Raw genomic sequence first — 16,248 nt, 5'->3', positions numbered from 1 at the left:
ACTGAAATACATGTAGTTTAAAAGGTTTATAACCAGGAAAGTTGCTAGCCCTTTTTAGGGCAGCACTACTGTGGTAACTGTGGTAATCATACATTAACCCCAGCAGTGCTGTTCTAATCATACATTTAACGCAGTAGTGCTGTTCTTATCATACATTTACCTCAGCAGTGCTGTTCTAGTCATACATTTACCTCAGCAGGGCTGTTCTAATCATACATTTACCTCAGCAGTGCCAATCAGCATGTCACTTATCATTTCCTTTAAGAGTCAGGGGCACTCTGACTTTGGCAGATTGCTATTTTAGGGGCGCAGCTACATGGATGTGTCCAACGAGCCTCAGCAGCGAACACTAACTTGCTCGTCCATGTTTGCATAGCTGCAATCAGGCCAGCGCTATGGGTTTGCTACACGTCCCTGTGTGCATAACAACTGGGGCTGTATGCCTGTGTTGGCAATTCATGGCAACGTCTAACTGTTGACACCTGTTTAGGTTGTGTTCAGCCGGTGGCGCACCTGTATTTTCCATTGCCAAGATGGCAATACACGAGAAATGGACCTGAACACACGTCATTTAGAAACCACGGAATGTATTCACAAGCACCGGTGCTATTTAAACAATGCAGGTGCAAGGTGTGAAAACAGACTGTTGGTGGGGCGTATGAGCATCACAATACACCTTGCTCAGACTAGGCAATGGCTCGGCAAGATTCTTTCAGTAGTTATACAGCAGATATAATCTGTAATCTGGTCGATATGGTCATGTTAATTTGGAGCAGTGAATTTTCTTTGTTTCAAAAAACAATTGACATTGAATAAAACATTTTGCGATGTGACAAAACAGTGATATTAATGCTAAAATGATATATATTCAGCAGCCGTATGTATATTCAGCAGCATGTATTTGTATATATTCACGTCTGTGTAGGACAAGATGCTCAATGGAGCAGACGCTACAGACTGGCTGCAGTGGGTCTAGGTCTGCTGTGTGTTCTCCTGCTGACTGCCATCACAGTGCTGTGGATCCAGTTCAACCACCTGACTGCAGAGAGAAACCAGTTACAGACCAGTAACACCAACCTGACTGCAGAGAGAGACCAGTTACAGACCAGTAACACCAACCTGACTGCAGAGAGAGACCAGTTACAGACCAGTAACACCAACCTGACTGCAGAGAGAGACCAGTTACAGACCAGTAACACCAACCTGACTAATGAAAGAACCATCTTGAATATGGAGAAAAAACAGTTACAGATCAATTACGACAGCCTGTATGGAGAGAACAACCAGTTACTGAACAGTTACAAAAGTCTGATTACAGAGAGAGACCAGTTAGAGACCAGAAACTATGGCCTGACTTTGGACAGAGACCAGTTACAGAAGGAGACAGACAAAGTCATAAAAGGAATTGGGTTTTATGGTAAGCAACTTTTTTTATTATTCCGTTTCTGTTTGAAGTTTTATCACTTGGCATTGTTTTGTACTTTTGGCACAGTCACCATCCTGAAATATTGTAGATGATTCCTTTTATACTCGACTCTAGAATGCTAGAATGTTCTAGTAGGAAGTTCACAGTAGGAAATGTCAAATGGAATGCAAAGTGGAATAAATTTTTTACTGGCAAAGTAAGGAAAGAATCATCAAACCCTTAGGTCAGAATGAAAGAAGGCTTTCCACTCAACCCCATCACATTCAGTGCCTTCACATTCCATCCCCTAACACGCAATCAAGTCAAATTCAACCCCGTTACACTCAACCCAGTCACACTCCACGCCGTCACACTCAACTTTGCCACACTCAATCCCGCCATTTTTAATCCAGTTACACTCCACTCGAGCAGCCAAGAGGCCCATGGTGACTCTGGAGGAGCTGCAGAAATCCACAGCTGGGAGAATTGGGACATGCTGTGGGACAGAGTTCTTCAGCACGGACAGAGTTGGGAAGCTGGTCAGAGTTGATGGGAAAATGCATGGACATAAATACAGGGAAGAAAACCTGGAAGAAAACCTTTTGTAGGCTGCAAAAGACTTAAGACTGGGAATGAGATTCGCCTTCCAGCAAGACAATGACCCTAAACATACAGCCAAAATTACGGTGGAATTTATTTAGATCAAGACATGAAAACTGCTGTTCACAGACGCTCTCCATCCAAACTGGCTTGAGCTTGAGCCTTTTTGCAAAGACGTCTCTAGATGTGTAAAGCTGGTAGAGACATAACTCAAAGAATTTGCAGCTGTAATTGCAGTCAAAGGTGGCTCTACTAGGTATTGATAGGTGGTTAAGGGGGTTATATTCTGTTGCATGTTAAACTTTTGATATATCACAGTGTTTAGAATTTCACCAAATGTCTTCATCTTCTCTAGGTGGGAGTTACTTCAACTCCAGTCTTTACTATCTCACAACGACCAAGAGGGTTTGGAGCGGAAGCAGAGATGAATGCACACAGAAAGGAGCAGACCTGGTGATCATCAACAGCAGAGGGGAACAGGTGAGAAAGAGAGAGAGAGAGATAGAGAGAGAAAGAAAAACCATTCATAACCTGTTTCCTTGTGTCCTGTGCTTCCACCCACCATCACAGGAGTTCATCAATAAAACTTTCCGCAGCACTGAAGCCTGGCTGGGTCTGACAGACACAGCCAACGAGGGGGACTTTAGATGGGTGGACGGCTCATCTCTGACCATTCAGTAAGAGACACTGAACTGATCTCTGATCATGATGCATTTCTTCATTGTAGCTTTCTGAAGATCTAATTCTGTGTGTTTCAGGTTCTGGTGGCCAGGAGAACCTAATGATTATCAAAATGAGGACTGTGCTATAACTGGCTTCAAGCATTCTAATTCTGATATATTAACCTGGGCTGATTATCCCTGTGGACATGTTTCATATGGGCTCTGTGAGAAATTGCTTTCCTGAGAATATACATCTCTGAAAAAAAATAAGAGAGCACTTAAAATTATGAGTTTGAGTATGAGTCTTTGATTTTACCAAATTGAAAAACTCTCGAATATAATCAAGAGGAAGATGTGTGATCACAAACCATCAAACCAAGCTGAACTGCTTGAATATTAGTAGGCATAAAGTTATGCCAAAGCAGTGTGTAAGACTGGTGGAGGAGAACATGATGCCAAGATGCATAAAAACTGTGATTTAAAAAACATGGCTATTCCACCAAATATTGATTTCTAAAAAAAAAAATAAGAATATGAACTTGTTTTCTTTGCATCATTTGAGTTTTGAAAGCTTGGCATCTTTTTTTTGTCATTTTAGGCATTTCTCATTTTCTGCAAATAAATGCTCTAAATTACAATATTTTTATTTGGAATTTGGCAGAACTGTTGTACATTGTTTATAGAATAAAACAAAAAAGAAATTATTAATTAATTAAACCTATACCTTTAAAAAGCAAAATCAGAGAAACTGATTTAGAAACTGAAGTGGTCTCTTTTTTTCGACAGCTTTATGTTCTTAAAACTATATTTGTGTTTGAACATAAGAAATGGAGTGATCTAGTTTTCATTGCACGGTTCTGCCCACTCCCCCACAATCCGTGCCCGAGCAGGCTTACGTCATTACTCACTGCCCTAGGGGGCTTGCTTGCTAGGGGGCAACTTGTTCCGTGCTCGGGCACGGATCGTGCTCACACATACAGTATCCAACAAAAGTGAGTACTGTCTTTAGATGTACTGTCCTCTGAAAATAACCCAACACAGAGCCATTAATGTCTAAACAGCTGGCAAGTGGCCAATGTTCAAGTTTTTTCCTAAGTGTTAATATTTTTTGTGACCACCATTATTATCTAGCACTGCCTTAACCCTCTTGGACATGGCATTCACCAGATTGAGGACCAATTGAGGATGCCCCACAATTGAGGTGCTCAATTGGGTTTAGACTGTTCAGTCCATCGGCTTAACTTTTAATTTACCTAACAAATATACCATGTAGTCTACGCAGTAAAATCTATAGTGTTAAAATCACAATGTAAACATTTTTGACTCCCTGGGTTTTATCCTAACAACTCTTAGAGTTAAAATTAACATAAAGTTGGAAATCATTTGCCAGAGTTAACAAATTTCAACTCCTCCCAGTGTATTCTGTCTCACAAGCTCCGCCTGCAAATTTTTTCTTTGTGATTCAGCGATAGCAGCAGCTGTGTATTTTTTCCCCTCAAACTCTTGAATTTAATAAGTAGTGACATTAAATATATTTTGTAATGTTTTACCATTTATTAAATGTGTTTTTTTAATTCTGAATATTGTTTAAAAACTTTTTATTAATCCTGATGAATCCTTTTTGCACTTCTTAAGTTAGTAAGTTAGCTAGCTAAGCTAACTAACGCTAGCTGAGGTGAAACTGGACATTTCTCACAATAAACTGGTTAGCCAAGCTAGCTAGGAAGAAGAATTAACCTATGTCCTCTTAAACTACTAAACTTGCTCAGCTAGCTGATGTGAAATAGGGACTTATTAGAGAAGAAGAAACAGCTAACCTAGCTGGTTAGCTAGCTGACATAAATTGGAAGACTTCTCACTAGTTAAACAAATGCGTAGCTTTTGCTAGCTTTAACTTGGGTTAAAAGGGGAACTTCTTGCCAGAAAAGGCTAGGTTAGCTAACCTAGCTAGCTAGCTAGCCTTAGCTTATTATCACAAGAAACAACCTAAAGTTAACTAGCTAGTTTGCTAGCTGAGGTGAAATTGATAGTTCTTTTAGGAAAATGGCACGGTTGTTAAATTCTGGCGTTTAAAGTCCCAGCATGTAGGCTAGCTAGATAACGTCTGTAGGTGGTAATATTAATTAATATTATATATATATACTAATATATATTATATTAGTCTTTTTTCTAAGCAGCTAGCCCTGATTTGTACCCTGTAAAAAATACAATGAATCAATAGTTTGTTGAATGTTACAAAACTTTGTTTTTACAACATGCTTCTGCCAAAAATTTAGTTTTTTTCGCAATTGGGTGAAACTTTCATAAATTTTCTCTGAATCACCTGAAAGAGTTTGGTTCAGAATCACATGCATTTATGAGACGTGTGGATGCTTGTTTATTGTGATGTCACAATATAAGGAAACCTGCACAGAACCACTTTTGCACCACTCCTCATTCGTAAACCCCCACCAGAGCTCCACCCACTAGATCAGTTAAAGAAATGCCATTTCGGTCAGACTTCATGTGAGGGAGGAATCTGTACCTACTGTTTGTGGTCACTACTTTCAAATAATGAGTTTTTTGCTTCTATCACAATTAAGAATTAACTAGGTTTTGTTTGTTCAGTGTAAACATGGTGTGGCCAGCAACGGCTTACTTGGATTAAAGTAACACAGCCCTTAAATGCTTCTGTTTGTTTTTTATTCTTGTAATTTCTATATAATGTAAAAAAAATCTTACATGGGTTTTGGTCTCAGCCTCGATTTCTTAAAGTCTTGATCTTGACTTGGACTACTTAAAGTTTTGGTCTTGACTGGGACTCAACTACTAAAAGTCTCGGTTTTGACCGGGACTCAACTACTAAAAGTCTTTGTTTTGGTTCAGACTCGACTAAAAAAAGTCTCGGTCTTGAATGGGATACGACTACTTAAATATTGGTCTTGACTAGGACTCAAGTACTAAAAGTCTTGGCTTTAACTTGGACTCAACTAATAAAATCTTGGTCTTGACTTGGACTCGACTACTAAAAGTCTTCATTTTGACTTGGACTCGACTACTTATTTCTATATGATGTAAAAAAAAATATTACTTGGATTTTGGTCTCAGCCTTGATTTCTCAAATCTTGGTCTTGACTCAGACTAATAAAACGTTTGGTCTTGACTGGGACTCAACTAGTCAAAGTCTTGGTCTTGACCGGGACTCAACTACTAAAAGTCTTGGTATGAAATGGAACTCGACCACTAAACGTCTCAACTACTGACTGGGACACAAGTACTAAAAGTCCTGGTTTTGGCTCTGACTCAACTACTAAAAATATTTGTTTTAACTGGGACTCAACTATTAAAAGTCTTAAATACTGACAAGGACTCAACTACTAAAAGTCTTGACTACTGACTAGGACTCAACTACTAAGAGTCTTGGTCTTGACTTGGACTCGACTACAAAAAATCTTGGTTTTGACTGAAACACTGGAACTTTTAGTTGAGACTAAAAGTCTTAACTACTGACTAGGATTCAAGTTGTGGTTTTGGCTCAAACGTGACTACTAAAAGCCTTTGTCTTGACAGGGACGTGACTACTTAAAATTTTGGTTTTGGCTCGGACTCAACTTCTCAAAGTCTTGGTCTCGACCGAACTCAACTACTAAAAATCTTGGTCTTTACCAGTACTTGACTACTAAAAGTCTAGGATTTGGTTCTGACTCAACTTCTAAAAGTCTTGGTTTTGACCGGAACTCGACTACTAAAAGTCTCAACTACTGACTGGGACTCAACCATTAGAAGTCTTTCTATTGACTGGGACTTGACTATTAAAAGTCAAGTCGACTTACACTCGACTGCTAAAAATCTTAGTTTTGACTTTGACTCAACTACTAAAAGTCTTGGTCTTGATTGGGACTCAACTACTAAAATCTTGACTACTGACTGGGACTCAACTACTAAAAGTTTTGGTTTTGATTTGGATTTGACTAATAAAAATCTTAGTTTTGGCGTATACTCAATTATTAAAAGTTATGTATATGGATATTTAAAGGTAAATAAAAGAATATGTGTAAGATCAACACAACCTGATTTTAATTTCTAGTTTTTTCTGTGATTACATCACCATATACATTGCTAATATGTCATACATGAATTATAAAAGGAGGTTCTTTAAATAGAGGTTCATCAAACATCAGTTGAAAGGTTATTCTAGGATTCCCTCCTCTGCATTTTGATCTTTTTTAAATCTTTTTAAAAGCTAAAGAAGAAGAAGTTGGCATTTCAAAGGAAACAGAAACAAGCAAGAAATGGAAAAATTAATTTAGATAAAAGCCACATCTAATAACTGTCAGCTGTTTCTTCATAGACACTAAACAGCCTACTTTCGCTTCCTCCTCAGCTTCATTTTTAAAGAATATATGCCTTTCAATGCGGACACACTCTTACACACTTACGCACACACTCACACACACACCCATTCACGGAGTCACACTCTCAATCCTGGAGAGTTTGCCGAAGTTTACCTATCGTTTAGAACGGCTGCATCGAGACCTGGCAGAAGAGAGCAGAATGGAAATGACAGATGACATTTATCAAAATTATACTACAGAGAGTAAAGAAGAGTCTGACGACAGACAGAGTTTGTATGAGGACTACAGAGAAAATGTCGCAACGTCTCAAACGACAGGAATCAACCAAGAACCACAGAGCACAGGTGCAAATTCTCTCTCTTTCTCTCGCTTCCTCTATCTCACTCACTTTGAAGCTGTTTAAAAAGCTCTAACGCTGGGACAATATAGAAAATAAAACAAAAATGCTGTTTTCTTACATTTAGTTTGACTTTTACTTTATTTACAATGGCTTGCAATAGTATTTATACCCCTTGAATTTGAACTAGGCCAATTTTCCCTTATTCCCCCCCCCCCCCCCCCCCAGCTAGGCCCAATAAATCCCCCATCACTAGTAATGCCACAGCACAAGGAGGGTAAAGACTAGAAGTCAGCCACCGCCTCTTTTTAATTACTCTGAGAAAAGCGCAGCGACACGGTTCTGATACATCAGCTCACAGGCGCAGCCTTGTGCTGATCCACATCACCCTTTGGAGTGATGAGGGGAAAGAGCGCCGTCTACCCACTCAGAGAGAGAGCAAGGCCAGTTGTGCTCTCTCTCTCAGGGCTCCAGAAGCTGATGGCAAGCTGCATGACCGGGATTCAAACCAGCGATCTCTCAATCATAGTGGCAATGCTGGACCACCCAGAATCCCATTTTAATTAAGATTTTAAGTGGTAGACCAACACAAGGTATCTCACAAATTGTAAAGTGGAACAAAAATGGTACATGGTTTTCAAAATATTAATCAAATGAAAATCTGAAGTGTGATGTGGAAAAGTATAGTAAAGCCTCCTTTCGCTGCAATTACAGCTGCAAGTATGTTGGGGTTTGTATCTAATAGCTTTGTGCATCTAGAGACAGTTTTTTTTACCATTCTTTTTTACAGAATATCTCAGTTCAGTAAGGTTGGATGGAGAGCGTCTGTGAACAGCAATTTTCATATCCTGCAACAGAAGCTCAATGGGATTTAGGTCTTTAGGATTTTAACTGGGTCAAATGATTCCACCGTAGCTCTGGCTGTATGTTCAGGGTCATCGTCATGCTGGAAGGTGAAACTCCCCTTACTACAAATCCAATTTTAGTGTCCACAATGGAAAGTTTCAAATACATTTAAAATTGTTGATTTATGGGCTCCAAGTGGTCCAGAATGGGACTAAGATGCTGCCACTATGTTTGGGAGATTGCTGGTCCGAATCCCGTTAATGTAGTTTGCCATCAGCTGCTGGAGTCCCGAGAGAGCACAATTGGCCTTGCTCTCTCTCTCTGGGTGGGTAGATGGCGCTCTCTCCCCTCATCACTCCAAAGGGTGATGTTGATCAGCAAATGGCGTCTGTGAGCTGTTGTATCGGAACCGAGTCGCTGCACTTTCCTTCGGTCATGCTGACTACCAGCGCAGTTCAAAAAGAGGTGGTGGCTGACTTCACGTGTGTCGAATGAGGCAGGTTCTAGTCTGGGTCCTAATGGGTTGGACAGTTAGCCTTGTGAGTTGGTGAGAAAATGAGATAAAACTTAGAAATAACTATTAAAAAAATGTTGATTTATTGTCAATTATCAACCGAGCCAGTACAAGCTAGCGAGCTAACAAGCTAGCAAGCTAACGCTGGCACTCAGACTGAACACACAGATACACACAAACACATGTAAAGTTAAGCTGAAACCAAATAAAATAACAGTCCTTAGTACAGTATTCTCAAGTGCAGTCAAAAAGACCATCAAAAATTATATGATCAAACTGGCACTCATCAGGACTGCCACAGGGAAGGAAGAGGAGGAGTTACCACTATTGCACAGGATACTTTAATCAGAGTTACCAGCCTCAGAAACTGCAAGTTAACAGAACCCCAGACAAAAACAGTCCTAAAATAATAATTGCATTATCCCACCAAAAAACTAAAACTAATCTTATCCCAATAGGAAGCAGACGCTACAGACTGGCTGCAGTGGGTCTGGGTCTGCTGTGTGTTCTCCTGCTGACTGCCACCACAGTGCTGTGGATCCAGTTCAACCACCTGACTGCAGAGAGAGACCAGTTACAGACCAGTTACACCAACCTGACTGCAGAGAGAGACCAGTTACAGACCAGTAACACCAACCTGACTGCAGAGAGAGACCAGTTACAGACCAGTAACACCAACCTGACTGCAGAGAGAGACCAGTTACAGAAGGAGAGAGATCAGCTCACCAAAGTGCTTTTGGAACTGAGTATGTAAAAAATATAAATGGATGATCATTACATTAGGAGCACATATCCACAAAGAACTAACCAAGTGTCTGTATATACTGTGTTTACTCTGAAAAAGGATGGAAGTACTTCCGCTCCAGTCTTTACTACATCACTACTGAGAAGAAGAGCTGGACTGAGAGCAGACAGGACTGCCAAAAGAGAAAAGCTGACCTTGTGATCATCAACAGTGGAGAGGAACAGGTGAGGAGATTGATTAGCGATATAATGGCGATAGCAACCATTATTCAAACATAATAAGTGTATACCAGTAACTCTAAAGTAAGTCTAAAGCCCTCTTTTATGTGAAGTCCTCTGTGATTTTATTGCCGTCCAGAACGGTCATGTACGTGTATTTCTTAGACGTCCTCTGAGAAAATTACAGGCAGAATTATCTACTGTTTTTCGCTGAACTCCTTGATCCTCCGGTAACTTTAGTCCTGCCCGGACCCACATCTCTGAGTTTCGTCACCTCATGTTTAATATAACAGCTATTTGTCCACTGCCGCGCACCGTAATTACACTTTGGGGGTAAGTTTCCACACAGAGATCCACGTTAAAAACACAACAGCGAGTGGAAATGGAGGAGCTACTGAATGGCTTGGTGTCATGTGACCGAGAAAGCTAAAAAAAAAACTCACTCGTCCTCCTGTTTTTTCAATTGCAGTCCAGATGCAAGGGTTTTATCACTAAGTAGTAGTGTGAAATATTTTTTCATAGAATAAAATGCTTATTATTTATTTAAACATCATACAAAAAATCATAAAAATCGATTCTGTCTCCCACAGTTGAAGTTTATCTATGATAAAAATGACAGACTTCTCCATTCTTTGTACACAGGAGTTCATCAGTAAAGAATTTGGCAACGCTGAAGCTTGGATTGGTCTAAATGACAGTAAAACAGAGGGGGTCTGGAAATGGGTGGACGGCTCAGCACTGACCACTGGGTAAGAGACCCCTTAAACACAGCCTATATTTTCAAAGGTATAGATGTCAAACAGTAAAAAAACTTCAATATTGTACTTTCAGGTTCTGGTGGACAGGAGAACCCAATGACTATGAAGGAAATGAGGACTGTGGTGTAACCGGATACAAAGGAGCTACGTCTGGTCCTTCAACCTGGGCTGATTTTCCCTGTCATCACCCTGTTTTTGGAATCTGTGAGAGAATTTCTAAATAAGAGTGAACAGCAAATGCTTCTTATTGATCAGATTGTGTATTAAACTGATTGATTGATTGATTGATGATGATTGGAAAGCTGTTGATGATATAATGATTAAAATAGCTTTTAATAACTAGAAAATGTTGTGATCTGTTAAATTCGCTAAAGGTAATGGTGAATGAGTAGTTTGATTAACATGAGGTTGTTTTCTAATTGGACAGCATGGTAGAGCATTGTGGGTATGTATACCTTAAGGGAGCTTTCACACCTACCTTGTTTAATGCAAACCTCCAGACCTTTTAGTTTGGTATAAACCCAAATGTAAACCCAAATGTAAAAGTTGACATGGACTATGGTCGGGACCAAAGGACCCAAAAAAGTTTGTTCCAAACACACAACCATACATTATTAACATACATGTCAAAGATGGGTACGTTTAAATGTCCCATTCCATTGTTTTTTCTTTCATTTAAAATGTTTAATTGTGGTCTCTAGTATAAATAAATGCCATGCGAGCAGTTTTTTTGTGAAAAAAGTGCTCAGGTGTTTCTATATGTATAACCCTGCTTTAGAACATTGAATTAGAGGTCTCTAAAGAAATACAGGATTTCGGCTCTTGCTTATGAATATTCATACATGCAAACATATTGTCTCTGATTGGCTAACAGCACTGCAGCGGAGAAAGTGCCCTGCCTTCCCCCCCAGTAAATTTTGAAGCTCTAAAACACTAAAAGTGTTGTCTAAAAAGTTGTCTAATTTTGTCTAAAAGGACAACATATTTCCAGAGATGCAGCTAAAGATACAGCTCTGAGTGCTAGGTGAAGTTAACCCTTAAACTTCGCTTAACGTCAGACTTTCAGCTCAACTAACGCTACTAAACTTTTACCTCAGACTTGGTGATTCAGTCCTTGGGCAGTTTCACCACGTAACAGAGTCCACTTTATATCATAAAATCCGAATTCTAACATCACCAGCTTTGACCGGTGTTCTGTCGAGTTGTGCTACTTTGTCAAACCGTGCTTCCCTAGTGTTTATTTAAGGTCTCTGTAAAACTCGTAATCAACCGGAGATCCCATGTTAACCTATAGTTACTTAGACTAAGTTGTTCCAAAATTCTATTCAATTCAGTCAACAGAAACAACTGTCTGTAATGATTCACACTGTTCAGGATACAATTACAAGTTTATTGAACTTTAAAAAAAGTTCAATTCAGGACGACGAGTATAGAGTTAAAATGATCAAATAATAAAGTGCAGGCAAAAATCAGTTATCTGTAGATAATCAAAAAAATCTAAAATCAGAAAATACAAAATACAAGCACTGCTCATATATATATATATATATATATATATACAGTAAACTTGTCTCACACATTAATCATCACACTCTCTCTCTCTTACACACACAAACCCAAACATGTTCAAACTGTCATCAATATTCTCTTTTCACAAATCCAATTAAACTGACGATTACAGGGATAATCAGCCCAGTTCCAGTCATTTATAACACAGTCCTCATCTCCATAAATGTTGGGTTCTTCAGTTTCCCAGAACCTATCAGAGAGAAGGAGAGTATCAGAGTGTTTATCAGAGCAGTGAGGAGTGAGAGTCAGTAACTGCATCATGATCAGAGTTCAGTTCAGGAGTCTCTTACCCAGTGATCAGTTCTGATCCGTCCACCCATTTCCAGACCCCCTCTGTTTCACCGTCACTCAGACCAATCCAAGCCTTTTGATCTTCTATCAATGTGTTAATGAAGTCCTGTTGAAGTACAATAACTGCTTACACACTTCCAACAATCATGTGATCCAAGACTGTCTCTCTCTCTCTCTCTCACCTGTTCTTCTCTGCTGTTGATCATTAGCAGGTCTGATCCTCTCTCTCTGCAGTCGTCTCTGCTCTCATTCCAGATCTTCTTCTCAGTAGAGACGTAGTAAAGACTGAAGTTGAAGTTGACCCATCCCTCCTCACTGGCGTTTACTGCAAAGCAAATAAAGACAGAAGTTTACACTGCATGTATTGCATCCTTCTTTACACAAACTTAATATAATGAACTACATTGCTCTTTAAAGTACTGGAACAGTGAGGCTGATAACATTGTTAATGCCGTAGACTGAAAACATTTAGGTTTAACATTTAAAGATAAATATGAGACAAAAGGTCAACATTTTGTCTGTGAAACTGAGAGAAGATGGAAAATAAATCAGAGCTATTTAACAAATATTGGTTATAGCCAGTACAACCGAATGGAATGTACTGAAGAAGAAAGTCGTCACTGGTGTACTAAGTAACAGATGTTGAACAGGCAACTCAAGGCAAATCGCAGCAGTTGATGACAGAAACATTGTGAGTGCTGTAAAGGGCAGGAGTGAAGGTCTAACAGACTGCTTGACAAAAGTAAAAAGGCTTCACCAGAAGAAGAAAAGCTGAAATGTTGATCTTTTTTCTCACATTCAACTTTTAGTGTCAAACCCAAATGTTTTCAGTCTACAGCAGAAATAAAAAGATCGTCGTCACTGTTCCAATAATTTTGGAGGTCACTGTATATCTGCTCGTCCCATTCCATGAAGCTTTGAAGTTTGGAGGTCTGTGTAAAAGTTGGTGATAGCACTGACAGTAGGCTGTGGGTGGAATCTTTGATATTTCACAACTGGACTTGTTGCACAGGTGCTGCATCCTATCACTGTACCATGATGGAGTCCACTGAGCTCCTAAGAGCGAACCATTCTTCCACTAATGTTAGTAGTAGCAGTCTGTAAGCCTAGGTCATTGATTTTATACACCTATGGCCATTCAGACTTCCAGTACAACTCTGAGATGTGCCATCTGCAGAAATTCTCGGATGACACTGCCATCGTTGGGTGTGTGAAGGGTGATCAGGAAGAGGAGTGAGAGGGAGATTGTGCTTTGTTGCTTGTTGATCTTTGTTACTTTGTTGCTTGGTGCCGACTGAACCAACTGCAGTTGATCATATCCAAGACCAAGGAGATGGTGGTGGACTTCCGTAGGTCTGGACTACCCTTGCAGCCAGTCTCCATCGAGGGGGTTGATGTGGAGACAGTGAAGACAAGTACCTTGGTCTGTAGCTGGACAACAAACTGGACTGGTCAACAAATACAGACACCCTGTACAGGAAGGGACAGAGTCGGCTCTATTTCCTGAGGAGACTGCGGACCTTTAACATCTGTAGGAAGCTTCTGCAGATGTTCTACCAATCAATCGTGGCCAGCATTCTCTTCTACGCTGTAGTGTGCTGGGGAGGCAACATGAAGAGGAGAGATGCATCACGGTTGGACAAGCTGTTCAGGAGGGCCGGGGCAGTGGTTGGAATGGAGCTGGACTCTCTGGTCACAATAGCTGAGAGAAGGACTTTGGATAAACTGCTTTCTATCATGAACAATGATAGTCACCCACTTCACACCACCATCATGAAGCAGAGGAGTGTGTTCAGTGGCAGACTGCTGTCACAGAGCTGCACAACAGACAGACTCAGAAAATCCTTCATTCCGAGAGCCATCAGACTCTTTAACTCCTCCCATCGGGGACGGGATGCTGCTGACGACTGAGTTTAATCCAGTCACACCACATGGACATTATTCAACCACTTAATTATTTATGTTAACACTTCCCCAACCTCACTTACATTAAAGTACACTTTACTCATGATTGTGTATTCACATTTTCACATTCTCTTTTTAGAACTGTCTTCTAACGTATGCATATTTATATTATATTATATTTCTATGTCACATCAGTCACTTTCGTAATCGATGTCAATGCACATTGCACTTTACTCTGTTAATTATTTAATTATTTATGACCATTAGCAACATCTACTGCACTGCTCCGTTTACAGGTAGATTACCTTACCTTACCTTGTATAGTTAGGATTTTTTTTTATAGCCTTATATATTTTCTATTCTTCTGTGTTTTGATTTGTTTGAGTATGTTTCTTATTGTATTGTGTTGTTGCTGCTGGATGCCTAAATTTCCTTCGGGGTAAATAAAGTATCTATCTATCTATCTATCTATCTATCTATCTATCTATCTATCTATCTATCTATCTATTGACGGGATTGGATGAGAGTTCAAAGAAAGAGCAAAAACTTTTGTCTGTATAGTTTATGTATAATTAGCAGCTACTGAACTTCCAAAAAACACAAACGCCACACCTCACCACAGCTCCTCAGCACCAGACCTCACCACAAAAATACCACACCACAGCTCCTCAGCACCAGACCTCACCACAAAAATACCACACCTCACAGGACCAGACCTCACCATAATATGGCAAGCCAAATGGGTCAGAATTCGCCTGGGTCTGACGGCGCTTAAAGCGTGCGTAATACTTAAAAAACGCCGTCCAAAACGCTGTGCAGGGCTTACTTTTACGCCTTGGAACAAACGCGAGGCGCCGCCAGGCGTTTAAGAGCGTGTGGCGGCGCCAGGCGCTTACATAACGCCACCACGCGTTTTCATAACGCCTCCAGGCGTTCCATATGCAAAAACGGACAGAATATACATATCCCCTCCTTCTCCAAGCAGTTCAGCCCTCTGACTCTGTCAGGGAACTATATCTCCTGTTAAAATAAAAGCCCCCAAGTGCTTCAAATGTCTGCTGTGTTATTAGATGTGCTAGATTCATGTATTTCTGGCTAAACTGGGCTTTGCAAAATGTAGTCCCTGATTAAAACATAACAAAATGTAATCAAATGTACTTATTTTTTATCAACTCTTTCATTGCTGGCCTATTTAGTAATCATGTTTAATTTGTCTGATGCCGCAAGACCTGAGCCAGCAAACACACACACACACACACTCTCTCTCGAAGGCATTGGGGATTTTAATAAAACGCGCAATACAGAGACCACCACAGCATACAGAATGAATGCATAAATGGAGAAATTAGGAAATCAACCGGACACACAAAATCCAGCAACACATTTAGCAGATCTGTGTAGAGATTCTATACGTTTTAGGGTCACTCTTAAAAAAATAAAAACTGTTCACTATGAGATCGTAATATTCCGAATCATTCAGTATTCAAGGTATTCCTTAATTAAATTGTTTTTGATCATGGTACATCCTTATATTATTTTTTGCTTTCTTACTTTTTAAATAAAAGCCCTTTTTGTATCGCTGCCGCTCAAACGGGCAGCGTGGGTCTAAAATGAGCCACATTCATTTTCTATGCTACTTCAAGTATGCACTGTAAAAAATGATGTGCTGGTTTTACTTAAAAATATAGTGCAACGTTTTTGCAAGCTTGTTTTTAAGTGTTACCCACAAATCTTTTTTGATAACTTTTAATTAAAATATTAAACTGATATTGCTTAATAATTTGCTTGCAAAAATGTTGCACTATGTTTTTACGTAAACCCATAGAAACATTTTTCGTCATTTTTACAAAAAAAAATTACAGTGAAATTACTTAAAAATAAGGCTGCAAAAATGTTGCACCATATTTTTACGTAGAACCAACAAATATTTTTTAGTCATTTTTAACTAAAATCTTAAACTGACATTACTTAATAATAAGGTTGCAAAAATGTTGCACCATATTTTTACGTAGAACCAACAAATATTTTTTAGTCATTTTTAACTAAAATCTTAAACTGACATTA

The 16,248-nt window shown here is 39.5% G+C and overlaps 1 protein-coding gene across 1 annotated transcript; it reads left to right on the top strand.

The window, feature by feature from the left end:
- The first annotated feature begins 7,206 nt into the window (after positions 1 to 7,206).
- On the top strand, positions 7,207 to 10,717 carry LOC111189972 (asialoglycoprotein receptor 1-like). The gene is made up of 5 exons (XM_049472682.1): positions 7,207 to 7,345; positions 8,989 to 9,444; positions 9,543 to 9,667; positions 10,304 to 10,410; positions 10,493 to 10,717. The coding sequence occupies exons 1-5, from the start codon at positions 7,207 to 7,209 to the stop codon at positions 10,641 to 10,643; spliced, it is 978 nt and encodes a 325-aa protein (XP_049328639.1). The 3' UTR covers positions 10,644 to 10,717.
- Positions 10,718 to 16,248: the final 5,531 nt, after the last annotated feature.

The sequence above is a fragment of the Astyanax mexicanus genome, chromosome 25, assembly GCF_023375975.1.
Source record: "Astyanax mexicanus isolate ESR-SI-001 chromosome 25, AstMex3_surface, whole genome shotgun sequence".
In the NCBI taxonomy this organism is placed as follows: domain Eukaryota; kingdom Metazoa; phylum Chordata; class Actinopteri; order Characiformes; family Acestrorhamphidae; genus Astyanax; species Astyanax mexicanus.
The sequence above is the reverse complement of the archived record's forward strand: the minus strand, read 5'-3'. Positions and strand labels throughout refer to the sequence as shown.

Bases quoted from the DNA above. Each gene is read 5' to 3' on its own strand.
- LOC111189972 (XM_049472682.1), top strand. From the start codon at position 7,207: ATGACAGATGACATTTATCAAAATTATACTACAGAGAGTAAAGAAGAG. The intron at 7,346-8,988 runs GTGCAAATTCTC...GGCACTCATCAG, and splicing joins CCAAGAACCACAGAGCACAG to GACTGCCACAGGGAAGGAAG. The intron at 9,668-10,303 runs GTGAGGAGATTG...CTTTGTACACAG, and splicing joins TCAACAGTGGAGAGGAACAG to GAGTTCATCAGTAAAGAATT.